The following is an 18,970-nucleotide window of genomic DNA, read 5'->3' on the forward strand; positions in this document are numbered from 1 at the left end:
TCTGGAGGCAGTGCTCATCTCTGGCTCTAGGGAGTTGCTTCTCCATTTTCAAGCCAAGGAGCCTGCGTTGTCAACTCCTGGTTGTGTGGCCACCAAGTTTTCTTGGGGCGTTTCTTTGCCTTTTCCCGCTGAAGTGGTACCTATTTATCTACTCACATTTGCATGTTTTCAAACTGTTAGGTTAGCAGGAGCTGGAGCTAACAGATGGAAGCTCATCCCATCTTGTGTATTCGAACTACCAACCTTTAGGTCAGCAGTTCAGATAATCAGATAATATTAAATCAGATAATATTGGTTGAGCAAAGAAGTATCTTACAAAACCACTCCAATCTCAACTTATTCCATGATATGTTATCGAATGAATACAAGAGTGTGTTTCTAAAAGGAAAAAAATGAACTGTGTATCAATCCTGTTGACTGCAATTGTGGATCCCCTACAATTAATCTTAGTATAGTTATGAACTATTTCATTGGAGCAACAGGGGAAGATCAAGCCACAAATGTTGTGGCCAGAGCAACCTGTTAACATTTTCACAACCAACATTCTAATAATATCAATTCAAAGTTTTATTTTTATGTAGATTTACTACTCTTGACATCCTACCACCTTTGTAGGTAAAGATGGATTTCCTTAGCTGAAAAGAAAGAGTAAATATTGTGCACAACAGACAGATCACATCTGTCACAGTTTTAAATGTCTTTTTAAAAAGATATCTACAAATCCCTATATTTCACAATGTTCCAGACTGACAGACTGAATGTTCTCTTTTGCACAAAGGCTGATAGATCTAAGGTATCTTGATGTACCTTTTCCCTTGTAAACTACTGAAAGTATTCAAATTATCATGTTGTTACCTCTAATCAAAATAGTCAGGTTTAATTATTTAAATTTAAGCTACGTTTTCTCCAGACTGATTCCAGAGTGTTAAGATACTGTATCTACACTTGAAAATTTCCAGATTTCCCATGTTGAGGGTTTTTTTTTAAAAAAAAATCAACTCTTCTGTGAAATTTGGTGCTTGTTGTTTGATTAGACTTTGCCTTTAAAAAGATATCCAATAAAATCTAACCCTAGCGTTCATTGTGATCTCAATGCAGAATATTTTTCTCTCATTTTACCAAAAGGAATGATCCATCATCCGATTTCTCAGTAAGAAGGTACCTCCTAAACCAGGGGTCCTCCAACTTTTTAACCCAAAGGCCAGTTCACGGTCCCTCAGACTGTTGGGGGCCAGACTATAGTTTGGGGAAAAAATGAACAAATCCCTATGTACATTGCACATAACTTACTGTATATACTCGAGTATAAGCCTAGTTTTTCAGCCCTTTTTTTAAGACTGAAAAAGACCCCCCTCGGCTTATACTCGGGTGAGGGTCCTGGTTGGCTTATATTTGGGTCAGCTTATACTCAAGAATATATGGTACATTTATTACTTTTCTCTATTGTTATTAGCATTATTACATTTATTATTTGTCTCTATTATTGTTGCTACTATTACATTTATTTTACTGTTTTTATTATTATTAATAATACATTTATTATTTCACTCTGATCTCATTATTATTATTGCATTTATTATTTTACTCTATTTATTATTACATGTATTATTTTCCTGTATTTATTATTATTATTATTATTATTACTATTATTACATGTATTATTTTACTCTATTCTTATTAAAAGGATACATAAGCACATTTCCATTGAAGAAGATGAGAATAATGATTTGATCAGAGTTGGACAGTCTTATCTTAAAGTTGAGCTTTATGTAAATATTCAAAAACATTTAACCTACCGATGCCTCAATTAATGTAATTTTATTGGTATCGATTTTTATTTCTGAAATTTATCACCCTCGGCTTATATTGGAGTCAATGTTTTTCCATTTTTTTGTGGTAAAATTAGGTGCCTCGGCTTATATTCGGGTCGGCTTATACTCGAGTATATACGGTATTTGTAGTGCAAAAAAAAAAAGCATGAAAGAACAATACAATATTTAAAATGAAGAACAATTTTAACCAACATAAACTTACAAATGGGATTTTGGCCTGCATAAATAGGAGTATGGCGTCTAGATCCAGGGAAGTCATGCTACCCCTCTATTCCACCTTGTTTAGACCAGGTCTCATGGCTGCTATATTCTAACACATCTTGAAAATGGCTAGTTAGGAAAGGCTATTATGAATAATAAATACTATAAGAAAGGACTGTAGTTTAGTACCAGATTTAGAACTTGACATTTCCACGTAGGAGTGAAAGAGGTAGGATCAGTGCTCCTAATGGGCTATTGCATGAATTCCTTTGTCATGTTTCATGAAAATACAAAAAAGTCACTTTGGCTACATGTAAAGATTTTGTAATAGATGGGAAGCTAAAACTATTAAGAATGGGAAGAAGGGATAGCAAATTTTAAATTAATCAGGTCCCTAAAATACTTTCCTATTTGTAACATCTGTGGGCTCTACCAAGAAGTGCTAATGAACTTATTCCAGTTCTTCACATTGGCTTTTGTTCACTTTGCAGTCTCTTTTCCTTGCTCTTTGTATTTGGGGTAGCTGAACTTTGACATTTGAAAGTGCAAGAATGAGCCAGTCATCTGGGTTCAGTTGCTCTGACTGTGTTGGAAAACAGGCAGCTTTCTTAGTGACCATTGTTCACAGCACGTTGTTTCTGGACAATAGCATGACATGTTCTTTTCCACACAAAAGATTTTGCAACTAACTGGATAAATGCTGTGTTTTAATTCCAAGAATAATGTCTGTTGGATTACAATCCAATCTGCTATCGCATTGCAACCACAAAACTAATTTACAGTTTGGATAGTGTTTCCCAATGTCTTTCTTAACATTAAATAAAAGATGCATGCATACATTAAGACCTGGGAACCTTCTCTTTCTGCCAAAGCCTGTAATGGTCTGGGGTGACTTTATCAATTTATTATTTATTTATCGTGTCAGAAGCGAATTGAGGACACAGTTATAATGTATGTAAAAACACAAAGTTTAAAAATCTTGGCATTATACTAGATTTCCTTTGACCAGAAGCTGGCCACTTGGAGTGCCTCTGGTGTCACTGTGAGAAGGTCCTCCATTGTGCATGTGGCAGGGCTCAGGCTGCATTGCAGTAAGTGGTTTGTGGTTTGCTCTTCTCCACACTCACATGTCGTGGACTCCACTTTGTGGCCCCATTTCCTAAGATTGGCTCTGCATCACATGGTGCTAGTCGCCCAGTCTTCTGTGTGCCCAGGAGGGATTTTCTCATCTGGTATCAGCCATGGATTGAGGTTCCGGGTTTTAGACTGCCACTTTTGGACTCTTGCTTGCTCAGGTGTTCTTGCTAGTATCTCTGTGGATCTTGCAGTAGGTTTTATCAATGAAGGCAACTTTTGCTTGAGACTACTTGTTTCATCCCACCCTTTGCTTGCACAACTACTTAGCTTGGTTGATTCCATAACTACCTGACTTGGCCAATTCAACCACCTATTTCAGAGGTAAGTCAGTTGCTGCTTTCCTGATGTTTTGGATGGTGAATCTTACAACCCTTGTCCGCTGATCATGCTGAGTGGGATTTTTGTGGAATTTGTCATCCAAATCATCTGTTTCCTGTACCAAGGAGGGGTGATATTGGCCCTCCAGTAGTTTTGAACTACAATCTTCATAATTTTGTACCATTTTCTGTGCTGGATGGGGTTGGAGGGAGTTGGATGCTGAAACGTCTGGAGAGTAAAATGTTTCCCTCCTCTCTCTAAACCTTTGGGCCTCCAGGTGTTTTGGACTTCAACTCCCAGAAATCCAACCAGCTTACCAACTGTTAGGAAGTATGAGAGCTGAAGTCCAAAACATTTGGAGGTCCAAAGGTTGGGAATCACTAAACATTTAACCTTCATCCATATTAGGATCAGGACCCATCTTGCCATGTTATGTTTACATCCATCTTTTCTTCTTCTTTCTTCCTTTCTCTCTTTCGTCCACTTATTCAGTGGTGTAATAAAATAAATTGCAGCACATTCATTGACGACATTGCCTAGACCCAAACTTCTCTGTCCATGGTGAATCACTTCCTAAGACATACATATTCAAAACCCCTTCCCTCTTTTTTTCCTAGAATCAGCTGCCTGGCTTCTCAGTCTGCAGTGGAGCCACTGCCTTCCACTGAAATTCAGATTACATTGAGTCTTTCTGGTGTCTCATTCTTTGATACTCTCTGCCGACTGCCTACTGTTAAGCTTATAGTTCCTGTTTGCCAGCATTTATTTGCTATTAGTGCCTGAGACAAATTCAGTGTCTGCAAAGGAGTGAGCTTGCAATTACTTATAGCAGGTTGCAGAACGTAACGAAAATGGAAGAAGAAAACCACTGTGAAAGAAGGCTTAGGGTGCTGGACTGTCAAGTCCCAACTCAGTTATGAAACATATTGCACAAGTTGCTCTTGGGCTGACCTATTTCACAGAGGATAAAGTGCAAAGGAGGCAAGCCGTGTATGCTGCTTTGAGTCAAAGGATAGAAATGCTACTAAGAAAGAATAAACAAATGCCAAAGTGCATTTGCTCTTATCTTCCCTTTGCTTCTGAAACGGTGCTACTGTATTTCTATCAGATGACAGCACTGTTTCCGTGCCTTTGTCAGTAAACTGGTAAACTGGATGAGATCTCTGGAAGTTGTAGGCCAGGGACGTCTGGAGACCCCAGGTTGAGAACCACTGCATTAGAGCCTTATCATCGCCTTTGTCGGAGTTTTTTTTTGGAGTCAGGGAGTTTTACCATTGCCTTAGTAAGGGGTTTTTTTGGCTCTTGGAGGGATCTTTTTGGTTCAGGATGGGTTGGGCTATTTTAGTTTGGGTCTGGGTTCTGGGTTGGGGTGGGGCGGGCAAGGCCTGAGGACTAAACAAGCTCGAGGCTCAGGGTTTATGTGCAATCCACCTGTGTTAAGCCAGTCAATAAAATCTTGGTACTATGGGACTTTTACCAACACGGATAGAGACATCTCGCCATCACGAGAGAAAACACCGCAATCTGCCTCCCCAAGAACCTCATACCACAGTTTACACCCCCCACGAAGACCTGGGCTATATTCCTGTGCCTAAACAGTATCCAAAGGACTCCTTAATTGCGGGGATCTGGGAATCTCTGGGAGGGCATAAAGAATGGGGGTGGATGTTATGGTGAGTGAATTCGGAGGCGGGGAGGGGAATTGTAACCTGTATTAGTCATTTTTAACTTGGGGAATTGTCCAATATAATAATTCTAATTTGGACAGCACCTTAAACACTCTGACTCAAGACACTACCTTAGCCCTGTTGGCCTTTTTACATTTAATATTTTAATTGTTTACTATTAGATCTATTAGTAAACAAGTCCTAAATGTATGATTTATATATTTAAATTCTTAATTTTGTTATTTTTGAGATGTTCTATAACTACACCTGAAGTTTATTGTTTATGATTTTATCTGTTTTGTTATATTATGCTGCCATTGAATATTTACCAGTTTTCTGTTGTAAACCGCCCTGAGTCCCCTCAGGGATATAAAATAGTATAGTGATGAAGATTATTAATATTATTATTATTGACACAACGACGTTGTATGACACAGCAAACAAGATAGATATGCTGGATTTCGTTTCACAAAACCACAAGTCGAACACTTCCCAAGTGTCTAGGACTGTGTGATGTATTTTCGGATGATGCGTGCAGATCCCAGCAGGGTGGCCTTTTGCAGTTGGCAGATCGTAATTTTGTCAATGTCTATTGTCTCCAAATGCCGGCTGAGATCTTTTGGCACGGCACCCAGTGTGCCCATCACCACCGGGACCACCTGCACTGGTTTCTGCCAGAGTCTTTGAAGTTCAATTTTGAGGTCCTGATAGTGGTTGAGTTTTTCCTGTTGTTTTTCATCAATGCGACTGTCACCTGGGATGGCAACATCAATGTCCAAACCTTGTTCTTTTCCACAACTGTGATGTCTGGTGTGTTGTGTTCCAGAACTTTGTCAGTCTGGATTCGGAAGTCCCACAGTATCTTTGCGTGCTCATTTTCCACGACCTTTGCTGGTTTGTGATCCCACCAGTTCTTTGCTGCAGGCAGGTGGTACTTGAGGCATAAGTTCCAATGGATCATTTGGGCCACACAGTTGTGCCTCTGTTTGTAGTCTGTCTGTGCAATTTTCTTACAGCAGCTATGGATATGATCAATGGTTTCGTCAGCTTCCTTGCACAATCTGCATTTTGGGTCATCAGGTGATTTTTCGATCTTGGCCTTAATTGCATTTGTTCTGATGGAAGGAACTTTCCATGCAGTGTTTTGTTGTGCCAGCTGTCAGCTCTAGTTTGTATTGCAGTTTTCTTGTACTGGTTTTTTGTCTGTTGTGTTTTGAGGAGTTTCTGATTTTTGACTTCAATCAAAGCAGGTTCTTCACTTTGCTTTACATATTCTGCCAGGGCATGTTCTTCTTCTTTGACTGCTTGTTTTACTTGTAAGAGTCCTCTGCCCCCTGATCTTCTAGGCAGATAGAGCCGGTCAACATCACTGCGAGGGTGCAGTGAATGATGAATGGTCATGAGTTTTCTTGTTTTTCTGTCCAAATTATCCAGTTCCATCTGTGTCCAGTTTATGATGCCAGCAGTATATCTTATGACAGGTATGGCCCAGGTGTTTATGGCCTTGATGGTGTTGCCTCCATTGAGCTTGCTTTTGAGAATTTTTCTGACCCTTTGTGTGTATTCTTTGCTGACCATAGTTTTCACATGTTCATGCTTGATGTTGTCCAGCTGTAATATGCCCAGATATTTATAAGCCTCTGGCTGGTGACACTTTATTGTTTATTATTATTTATTTATTATAATGTATTTATTTATTTATTTATTTATTTATTTATTATAAATTATTATTATTATTATTATTATTATTATTATTATTAAGATTGAAAGCTCTTCAATCTTAGAAAAAAGAAATAAGATTTTAGAAAAAATCAGTATACTATTTGCAGCTGTTTGCCTACATGCTATTTGAATGCCTTATTATCCCAAGGGAAATTGTGCTGTGTTGGTGAGACCTCCAAACATTTGGAATGGGTTTCCAATTCTGATAGTCAAATTTCCCTCCTATGATTTTGTAAAGACTATTTCACTTCTATTTGGCTCAGTTGCCCTTTTTGAAAAATTAGAGCTATTATGTACACCCTTTGTGCAGTTCTGCTTCAAAACTGTAAGTCATTGGGTTGTTGTGTGTTTTCCTGGCTGTATGGCCATGTAAATCATTGAATCTTAACAATAGCACTACAGATTTGTTCATTGTTTAACGATAGATCCCAAACAGTGAATGCTAAACACAGGAGCATGCGACTCATCCTGACGATGTTGCCAAGTGTATTTGTGGCTTTAAATTGGTTTTTTCAGATTGGAAGGCACCCAAAGTAGCATTCTCCGAGGCTATTGTGATAACAACCAGTAGGATTTGGGTCTCTTTATGTGTGTGATCTTTGGAAATCCTCTATGATCTAGGCATACATAGAGCTTATGATCAAAGCTGGTATGTGGGCAGGAGAGTCCAAAAACCATGTGACTGAAAGACCAAACTTTCCTTGGTTCCTTGACTGAGCCAGTCTTGGAGTTTCCCTTCCACCCCCAAGAATTTTGCAAGAGAACTTGCAGTGTGACAAATGGTAGAAGTCACAGAAATATTCAAATATCTGCTGAACAAACTAGTCACGCTTACCCATATACTAGTTATACCTGAGATGCCTTAATGTAATGCTATGTATGTGGAACTGCCATTGAGAAACATCAGTTCTAAATACAATTGTCAGGCTACTGATTTGGGCTACAAAATGAAAACTTATCTTGCCAGTACTGAGGGAATCTTGACCACAGGTTCTGAGCACTGCTGAAACTGCTCATGCTTATTTTCAAAATGTAGGCCTGAAATATATGGGAGAATCCTAATTTCTGAGCCACTCATTTCTGATTCTTTCCCATAACATTTGAGATAATTTCCACCATTGTTGTAGTAAGGAAGTGGAGTCAACTGACATGTCTAAAGAGAACACAGGAAAGCTGAAATCCCACTTCTTAGGCCCCTTTTACACTGTCCTTATATCCCAAGATCTGGTCTCAGGTTATCTGCTTTTAACTGGATTATATGAGTCTCCACTGCCATATAATCTGGGATAAGCAGATAATCTGGGATCAGATTCTGGGATATAAGGAGAGTGTAGAAGGGGCTTTGATTTTACCTGTGGCTGGGCTGGAAAGTCTGTGACCCACTATGGGCCCTTCCATACAGGCCCTATATCCCAGGATCTGATCCCAGGTTTTCTGCTTTAAACTGGATTATATGAGTCTGCGCTGCCGGATAATCTGGGATAAACAGAAAATCTGGGATCAGATCCTGGGATATAGGGCCTGTCTGGAAGGACCACAAGTATTGCTGAACTGCATCTCCCATCCACCACCACTGGTCACTGGTCCGCCATGAAAGTAGTGGTTGTCAACTAAGATCTGGAGGGCCACAGATTTCCAGCCCTGGTCTAAGAGCTCCTGCTAATATTATACTGGGGATGTCGGATAATTGGTGTGCTATAGACAACAGCATAGGGGTGGGGGACAAAATGAGGATATTACTCCTAAATAAGACCTTTGCCTCTGCAAATGAAAATTGCTTCCATTTGCAGTAACTTTCTAGGTATGAATTATTTTCAATATCTGCAATGAACACTCTGCAATGTTAGAAGTTTGGGAACTTGAAGAAAAAACTCTTTGGAGGGGAGAATTTTTTATTGTGGGGCATGCCTTCATTTTGCCTGCCTCCTAAATCTGCCTATGCCCATAGACTAAGCATGGACAAATCTTGGCCCTCCAAGTGTTTTGAACTTGGCCACTTCCCCCAAAAGTATGCTCAGCTCCCCTTCCCATGTCTTCCATGACAAAAAAAAGAAGATTTTTGATTTTGCTCTTTAACAGCCCTGAAAAAGATTTCATCCTCAAGTAACCTGCAGCGAGCTCAAATCCAGGGCTTGCCTCAAGCCCTCTGGTGACTGAGATTATTTTGCTTGTAGAACAAAAAAGCTACCCAGGAACGTGTAACTAGAGAACTGGGCTAGGGATCATTGACCGACAGTAACCCCGCGTCTTGCCTTGGTGTTTGGGCGAAGAGTAGGAAGTGTTTCTTTCTTCATAACTCTTTTGTCCAGACTGGTATCCTGCCAAGTCAGCTCTGAGTAACACACTAGCAATGCCGAAAGGCAGAGGAGGCTTGCTTCTCCACTCCGTGCAGTTCTTCTGTTTTCTTCTTTCTTCTCTCCCCCTATTCCATTGCTGAGATTTATGGAGTTCTCATTCCAAGCCTCTTTGGCACTCCAAAAGCTTCTTGTATAAGCAACCTAGTTAATTAACATGTTATTTTTTAAAAAAACTCAAACAGCTACCCACAGACCAGCATATGCTGCCCTCTCTCGGGACCCCACTGTACGAGAGAGAACATGAGCAACTAACTAAAGCTATGTAGCTTTGTTACTTGCCTCAATCTCAGTAGACAAAAGTTTGCCAGTCTTGTAAGTTTTACCTCTCAACAGCAACAACACAGAGAATGTGCCTTCTGTTTTAAGAGTACAGGATTCGCCTTAGGCTAGTTTGAGGAAACAATGTAGTGGTGCAGGATGGGCTTCTCCCTATATTTATGGAGTTGTTTACATCAGAAAAAATCAGTATTCCAGTGCTGCAAGAAGCCGTACAGCTGTTTTAATAGTGAAAGAGCTTCTTTAAGGCTTTAATGCATTATTTTTAAATGACTTCTTGCTCTGCTATTTTCATGACAACTCACTTTTTGGTGTATCCGTCTGGGCGGACTTGGGGGAAGTGGAATAGATAGGTGGGTGGCAAATGTCACAATTTTAAATGTGTTTATTGTTGTGTCCCCTAGCATTGAAAATGCAAAAATAAATGCAGTAGAATATCACTTATCCAACATAAATGGGCCAGCAGAAAGTTGAATATGCGAAAATGTTGGATAATAAGGAGGGATTAAGGAAAAGTCTATTAAACATCAAATTACATTATGATTTTACAAAATAAGCACCAAAACATGTTTTACAACAAATCAACATAAAAAGTAGTTCAAAAACACAGTAACGTTATGTAGTAATTGCTGTATTTATGAATTTAGCACTAAAACATCACAATGTATTGAAAATATTGACTACAAAAACATTGGTTACTAACTAATTGACTACAAATAAAGATAGAATTGCATAAAATGAACTTACAGAAACAACGTTGTCGGAAATTAAATGTGTAAAAAGTTCAGTCCTTGCTGCCTAGAGAAACAGCTGTGGTCTGGGCGGGAGGCAGACTGCATTTGATAATCCAGAATGTTGGATAAGCAAATGTTGGATAAGTGAGACTCTACTGTAGTCTCTTTTTCCTTGGAGCCACCATAGCTGCCATGGATCTTTCTGGCTGAGCCCCACTTCTGAAGTTGCTCACTCTAATGTGAGAACAGTTGTCCATCCATAAGATCAATAGATAATAGTGAACCCTATTGAAATGAAGGACTTCTGACCCAAGAATACCATAGAATCATGCTGAGTTGCATCGAAAATGCTTAGAGGGGACATAAATGAAACCACGGATGCCTATCCCATAGGTATAGGAGTAATAATGTCTTTGTAGTTCAAGCACTGCAGCCAAACTGCAGAATGTTGGAGATGTTCTAGGACTTAATTCCCTTATCCATATGAGATTTCAGAGCAGCATCCATGCAAATGGAAAAAAAACCTCAACCCTTTGTATCCATGCATGTGATGTGAAGGAACGTGTTTTTCCTTGAGACTAGTGCAGTGGTTTCCAACCTTTTTTGGCCAGGGACCACTTTGACTAGGGACCACTCTCCAACATTAGTAACAAAAAGGTTATGAATCAGTTTTTGGCCAACTATAGATTTGGTCTGGTTATCTGGGGTGCTGATTCAGCAAATTGCATTGGATAGACCACATTTGCTGTAGTTTCTGATACAGAACATATGTCATCCATTAGTTGCCATCTGCTCACCCACAGAAAACTGTATTTAATAATTTCGAGCTGATGTGGTCTATCCAATGCAATTTTCTGAATTGGCACCCCAAATCACCCCAGGTCTGAAAACGAAGACACCAAGGCACCCCGACTTCCAGGTGCCACATGGAATGGCTCCGCTCAAGGGGGAGGGAGGAGGAGAAGAAACAGTCAGGAGACTTCTTGTTGTGCCTTTCGTGAGTAGTCAACCTCTCCCCTCCCAATATCCCCGTTGCCTCGGCAATATAAGAGGATTTTGTGAGACCGGTTGCTCTTGTTGCAATGGTGTAGTAAAGGTGAGGTTGCATACCATATTTTAGTTTTTGGGGACCACTGGTGGTCCAGAGACCACAGGCTGAGAACCACTGGACTACAACATGAACTGGTTAAGGGCAGTGTGTACATCTCAGTGACAAGGTCTATTAACTCCCTCACCCTAGTGTTAATTGTCATAAGTCATAGTTAAATAGACATTCCCTCTCACAGAACTATAATTCCCAGAATTCTCTGAAGCAAATGTATGCCTTGATCACTAAATTTGTTTAATACAGTAGAGTCTCACTTATCCAAGCCTCGCTTATCCAAGCCTCTGGATAATCCAAGCCATTTTTGTAGTCAATGTTTTCAATATATCGTGATATTTTGGTGCTAAATTTGTAAATATAGTAATTACAACATAACATTACTGTGTATTGAACTGCTTTTTCTGTCAAATGTGTTGTAAAACATGATGTTTTGGTGCTTAATTTGTAAAATCATAACTTAATTTGATGTTTAACAGGCTTTTCCTTAATCCCTCCTTATTATCCAAGATATTCGCTTATCCAAGCATCTGTCGGCCCATTTAGCTTGGATAAGTGAGACTCTACTGTACTATAAAATAGTAGGAAAAGAGGATAGTCTCAATCTAGGGCCTCATCAACACTGCCATATAATCCAGTTTCTGATTCCAGATTAACTGCCTTAAACTGGATTATATGGCAGTGGAGACTCATATAATCCAGTTCAAAGCAGATAATCTGGAATCAGATACTGGATTATATGGCAGTGTAGATCCAGCCTTGGAAGCCAAAGCCCTAGGTCTGTAAGAAGTTTCTCTTTCATAGGTCAAAATAAACTTAGCAGCGGTTCACAACAAAAAAATAATGCAGATTTGCCTCCTTGTTGTTGTTTCAATGTATATGTTTTTTTAAAGTGATTTTCCTGTTACTTGGCAGGGTTGAAAGTCCGGGATTTCCTGGTTGCCAACGAGACCTTCTCTAGCTTCCTGTATCACAATGCTTCCTTACCACAGTTTGTTGTAGATGAAATCCTGAATGCTGAGGTCAACCTCCAACAGGTACTAAACTTTCATTATCATATATAGCATTAGTTGTATACTGTCAGCATGTAAAGAAAGCATGTAGGGAGAGATTGTTCATTGTTCAGCGATAAATAGATCTCATCCCCCAACTAGCATGGTCTGGGGCTAAGGATGGAAGCTGTTTCATTTACGAACACCTGAAAACCACAATTTTGGAAAGCAGGCTGTGCTTCTAAGTTTTATTATCAAGAATTAGAGATGTGAAGCTTGAAAGATGATTTGAGTCCCAAGGGTGTTTTATGGACAGCATTTGGTGATGTCTGGTAAATGTTTGTAGGTCATCAAGTCTGGCTACCAGATGAGTGTGAAAGACCTTTGTAATTCAACCAAGCTGTCAGAGATTGTCGTCATCCAAAACCCATGGATAGATGCGGTCAGTAATGCTGTGATTTGCTCCATGCCTAAGGAGAAACTGACCGTGGCAGAGAAAGTGTTTCAGGATAATTTGGATGTCATGAAGCCGGTTCTGGTGAGTATTGCTAGTTCTTGCATTTTCCAGAGTATAATCCCAATTGTAAGCATATACATTATTGTGGTGTATTGTGCAAGTAATATAATGATCAGGAGTTGTCATTGTTGTGTGTCTTCAAATCATTTCCACCGTTTTGTGGGTTTTTATTGGTAAGCCCTTTAAAGTTTTATAAACAGGGTGTCTCTAAAAGCAGTGCCCCATTTCCTGCCTTATTTCAACTGCCTTGGAGATTCAGAGAAGGTCTTGTGAGGTTTCATGTAGACATTCGTTTTCCTTGAATCAGATGCATTTAAAGGACAAGAGTTCGATGGACTCAACTTTATATCAGGTTTAAATTTTTTTTATTAATTTATCAATCAAAATGTATAAGTTTACATTTTCTTCATTTTACAATATCTTAAACGTATCATGTTGTATACAATCCGACAGTAAAAAAAAAATCAAGAACATCTTTAAACATATTTCTTATCAGTTTTTTAACTTTTCCATTACAACTTTACTACATATCCCTCTACTACACACCTTTTATCTACTTATAATGTTTTATTATTAATATTATTATTATTAATTTATAATTCAAAATGTATAAGTATACATTCTTTCCTCATTTTACGGTATCTTAAGCATATCATATTGTATATAATCCAACAATAAAGAAAAATCAAAATCAAAACATCTTTAAGCATATTTCTTATCAGTTTTTGACTTTTCCATTACACCTTTACTACATATCTCTCTAAGGAGCCCCGGTGGCGAAGTGCGTTTAAGCACTGACCTGGAGACCGAAAGGTCCCAGGTTCAAACCCCGGGAGCGGCGTGAGTGGCCGCTGTTAGCTCCAGCTCCTGCAACCTAGCAGTTCGAAAACATGCCAATGTGAGTAGATCAATAGGTACCACTCCGGCGGGAAGGTAACGGCGCTCCATGCAGTCATGCCAGCCACATGACATTGGAGGTGTCTACGGACAACGCCGGCTCTTCTCTTCGGCTTAGAAATGGAGATGAGCACCAACCCCCAGAGTCAGACATGACTGGACTTAACGTCAGGGAAAACCTTTATCTTTTTTTACATATCTCTCTATTACTACTACTACTTTTATCTACTTATACATGTTTTATTTATTATTGTTATAATTGTTATCATTGTTATGCTTTTCCCCCTTCTTCCCTTCTCCTTATTTTGTGCCACCTTCACCAGGACCAACCAACTCATACTGTTTCACAAGTCCAAAATTTCATTGTCTCTGTATCAGTTTTAAAGAACTCTGAAGCAGCTGTTTTCTTTGTCCTTATGCTACCATTTGTGTTTTGACAGTGAAAAAGCATTTGCCCTAAAGGCACCAGATCCCATCTTATCTTGGGACCTAAGCAGAGTTAGCCCTGTCTGGGAGACTGCCAATGAATACCAGGTGCTGTAGGCTATATTTTAGAAAAAGGAACTGGAAAATCTACTTCTGACTCCTGCAATGAAATTATCAGGTCACCATAAGTTGACAGGTGATTTAAAGGTGCACATAATATGAAACAAGATTAGGAAAGCTGTGACCCTCTAGTTCAGGCATGGGCAAACTTTTTTGCCTTGGGGCAGCATTGTGAGCCCAGTCCGGAGGGAGTAGGGCCATTTGTACATGGGGGGGGGGCACAAGGGGTAGGGCCCAGGAGAGGGCAGGGCCAGGAGGGGTCACGGCAGAGCCTGGGTCATCCTCAGGTTGTCCTCACAGCATAAGAACAAGGCTGTTTGCCCCATCCTTATGCTGCGGGCAGGCGGGACACATGCTGACTGCCCCGATCCTCCTTCCCCAATCCTTGGGCTGTCTTCTTGACATTATGCCAGGAAGAAGGCAAGACAGGTGGTGGCCAAGAGTGTTCCGGAGGACTCTCAGCCACCATGTGCCTTCCTTGAGCTGTCCTCCCAGCATAAGGATGGGGCTGTTCTCACCATCCTTGTGCTGGGAGGGGAGCAAGGCATGCAGTGGCTGAGAGCGCTCCAAAAGGACAGGGTAAATGAGGAGGGCCTGAGGTAAGTGCCCTAGGGGGCTGCATCCCACCCCTGGGCCTTAGTTTGCCCATGCCTGCTCTAGTTCATGCTGGAAGCAGTTGCAGTAAAACCTTGCTCATCCGAGCCCCACTCGTCCGAGCCTCCGTGCAATCTGAGCGGGTGAACGGGGAGGGCCGCTCAGCAGGAAGACGTGGCGACACACATCGATCCACCACATTCTCTTGCCAAGCGGGCCCACCCAGTCACACTCTCCTCTCAGGAGAGTTCTGCGCAGCCACATGTCGCACTCTCATCTCAGCAGGAGAGCAAGGCAGGCTGCCACATTCTCCTGCCAAGAGGAGAGGCATTCAGGGACCCAGAACTGGAGCCCTGGGTAGACATGTGTCAAATCCTTCTCACTGCAGGAGGATGCGGCAAGCTGCCATGTCCTCCTGCGGAGATGAGGGCCCTACTGAGAAGAGGGTCCCCTCTCTCCCCTCTCAGCCCGGCCCTACCAAATTTGGCACAAATACCCAGTACACCCAAATTTGAATACCCTCCCTACCTCCCAACCTAGTCCACAATGTGGCCCAAGGGCAAAAAAGTTTGTCCGTGCCTGATTTAGAGCAAACATTTGGAGCAAACAATTTTGAAATTGTTTCTTTGATATGCATCTTCCCCCATCTCATTCTGTAGCTTTCTACTACCATAGACACCCAAATGACTCTGGTGTAGATTCCTTCCTTCCTTCCTTTTGGGTCCATCCATAAAATTCTACTCAAGCTATGCATGTGGTTTTACTGTTGCAAGAGAAATCAAGCTGAAGATGTTTACTGCTCACACAAGAAAGGTTAATAATACATTCCTTTCAAGGAAAATAAAACCTATAACAAATACATTAAACTAAAAACCTTGCTTGTTTGGAAAATATGCAAGAATTGTATCTAAAGAAATATTATAGGTCAGACATTTTAGAATAAGGAGAGAGGAAGAAGAGAGATTTTAGAGAAAGATAATTGCCCGTGGTGAGTCAGCCTTGGGGTCAGGTTTATAATAAAATCCAACTTTACAACAGTTGTGCATTACCAAATGCATTTATGGTTATTGCAAAATGGAAAATCACTCTGAGTCATGAGTTGTCTGTAGTCATTTCCCAAATGTTAGAATTTACATTGTAATAGGGCAGAACAATGATACTCAAAGTGATGGTCCATGGAATAGTACTGATGCAAAACCCAAGATTTACTTTTAGATGTTTTTAAAACTCCTTTAAAAAGTAGTTGGTTGAAGCAAAGGATGTGGTGGGCTGAGTGGTTTGCCTTTGATCGGCTATTAAGAGCTGAATGTAACTTTCCAGTTCCTTATTTCAGATACATGTTTCTAAAATACGAAGACAGGACATTCCTCTGTCTGCTCACACCTGGGCACTGTTAATACTAGTATAAACACAAGATATGAGCATGGCAATCTCTCTTTTTTTTAATAGGATATAAAATCTGATATCTCCAGATAACAGTGTAGGTTATTCCAGAAAAGTCGCACAAGATTTATAAATTAGTAGAGCTAGCCAGCTGGGTGTGACAAACCATGAACATTTACAGAGGTTGTATTTGATATTTGTGGGTCATCCTCATGAGAAATTCTAACCCAAACCCTTTTCCTGTATTGTGTGGGTGACGTACTAAATGACAGCATTAGCCGTGATTCATAATTTATACAGTGATCACAAGGAGACTTGGAACAGCTTGTTTCCTACTGTATATTAAACACAGGTATCAATATTTTTTGCTTCCTAAAATGAGAATATTATATGCAATATAAGCACAGGTAAATAATTTCAGCCAGACTCATAAGCTAGAGCTCTGTGTCTTCCAGTAGTATAAAACTTCCAAGTAACCCCAGAACCAGCAGAGTTAAGGATTATGTTTCATGTGCCTGATGGGATAGGTCGGGAAGTATAAAAACACAGTCTTTGACACATCAGACTTAGAGAGTGTGATTTACATGCATTTATTCATGTTGTTTTATTTTTCTATTTATAAATATTTATAAATATTTATAGGAAGCCCCCAGTGGCGCAGTGGGTTAAACCGCTGAGTCGCTGAACTTGCTGACCGAAAGGTCGGCAGTTTGAACTTAGGAGAGGAGTGAGCTCCCGCTGTTAGTCCCAGCTTCTGCCAACCTAGCGGTTTGAAAACATGCACATTTGAGTAGATTAATAGGTACCGTTCTGGCAGGAAGGTAACAGCACTCCATGCAATCATGCTGGCCACATGACCTTGGAGGTATCTACGGACAATGCTGGCTCTTTGGGTTAGAAATGGAGATGAGCACCAACCCCCGGAGTCGGACACAACTAGACTTAATGTCAGGGGGAAACCTTTTCCTTTCCTAAATATTTATAATGTTATAGTGTTTTAGGTTTCACATTATTTTTGGAATTTGAAATACTTGTACTGTATTTTTATATACAGTAGAGTCTCACTTATCCAAGCCTCACTTATCCAAGTTTCTGGATTATCCAAGCCATTTTTGTAGTCAATGTTTTCAATATATCGTGATATTTTGGTGCTAAATTCGTAAATACAGTAATTACAACATAACATTACTGTGTATTGAACTGCTTTTTCTGTCAAATTTGTTGTAAAACATGATGTTTAGGTGCTTAATTTGTAAAACCATAACCTAGTTTGATGTTTAATAGGCTTTTCCTTAATCCCTCTTTATTATCCAACATATTCACTTATCCAAGCTTCTGGCGGCCCGTTTAGCTTGGATAAGTGAGACTCTACTGTATGTTCCTAATGTTGAAGATGCAATCCAGGTGTAAACATGAAATTCATGAATGCTTCATGTTTATCTTATATGCACAGCTTGATGACAATTTATTCAATATTTTGAATAATATTGTGCATGAGACAAAGTCTGTGTACATTGAGCTCTCAAAAAGGAAAGCTGTCACTATCTCAACCACTCATGTGGACAATTTGGGATTGTAGAGGTTGTCAGATTTTTGAATTCTGGAAAAGGTATGCTCAACTTTGAGCACTTAGGAAGAAGGATTCATTGGTGAATGGATGACATTATCTATTGTTTCTCAGACTCCCAAGGTGGATGGTCCATCATACTTCCAAGTGGAAAGAGATATGAATGCCTACCTCTCAGTGCTATCCCAACACAAATTCATGCTCCTTCTGATTCAGTATATAACATCTTTCTGTCTGAAAATGTAGATAATAGTGTCTGTCTGTTTTCTTGATCTTGCAATTAAAGTAATTTAAAACTAAATCCTCATTTGTTATTCCAGAAGGGGATCGCCTCCAATTCAACTTTGCAGGATCTTAAAGGAACTGTGGAGACGTTGATGGGGAGCCTTGGAGACCTTCTTAGAGAGGTAGGGCTGGTGATAATTCTCTCTCATTTGCTCCAATTACTATCGATTCAATTATACTGTTAGCGGAGGGATTCAAATTGCTGTACTCTTAGAGAGCACCAAAATCAGTGACTATATCTGCATGTCATGTTGTTTATTCGTTCAGTCACTTCCGACTCTTTGTGACCTCATGGACCAGTCCACTTCAGAGCTTCCTGTTGGCCATGGCCATCCCCTCCTTCAAGGTCAAGCCAGTCACTTCAATGATACCATCTATCCACCTTGCCCTTGGTCGGCCCCTCTTCATTTTTCCTTCCATTTTCCCCAGCATCATAATCTTCTCCAAACTTTCCTGTCTTCTCAATATGTGGCCAAAGTACTTCATCTTTGTCCCTAATATCCTTCCTTCCAGTGAGCAGCCAGGCATTATTTCCTGGAGTATGGACTGGTTGCATGTCATGCTAGACCAAAAAGAAGTACTACAAACACTGTAAAAAATGAGAGTGGTCATGTAGGAAGGAATGGTCAGTCCCACATTTTGTACAATGGTCACAACATCTTCTCTAATTGCCTCCATTCGTATCTATTTCAAGCACAAGTTGACTGGTTTACCATTGTACGACCATGTTTGCCTCTCACATTATACGCCATACAGAATGGATCAGAGCATTGGGTGGGAGGATGACCAAGAGTTTTCGTCCATCCCCTCAGGTACCATGTTGCAGTGGCATTGCTCCTGCTC

General features: G+C 40.2%; 1 protein-coding gene across 3 annotated transcripts in view; it reads left to right on the top strand.

The window, feature by feature from the left end:
* abca1 (ATP binding cassette subfamily A member 1) overlaps positions 1 to 18,970 on the top strand; it is a 160,444-nt gene that overhangs the window by 73,423 nt on the left and 68,051 nt on the right. For all 3 annotated transcript variants that reach the window (XM_008103698.3, XM_016991135.2, XM_062971510.1), the window contains 3 exons: positions 12,262 to 12,383; positions 12,685 to 12,876; positions 18,163 to 18,249. In XM_008103698.3, coding sequence (XP_008101905.2) covers positions 12,262 to 12,383; positions 12,685 to 12,876; positions 18,163 to 18,249 — 401 coding nt within the window. The remainder of the gene's footprint in view (positions 1 to 12,261; positions 12,384 to 12,684; positions 12,877 to 18,162; positions 18,250 to 18,970) is intronic.

The sequence above is a fragment of the Anolis carolinensis genome, chromosome 2 (assembly GCF_035594765.1).
Source record: "Anolis carolinensis isolate JA03-04 chromosome 2, rAnoCar3.1.pri, whole genome shotgun sequence".
NCBI lineage: Eukaryota > Metazoa > Chordata > Lepidosauria > Squamata > Dactyloidae > Anolis > Anolis carolinensis.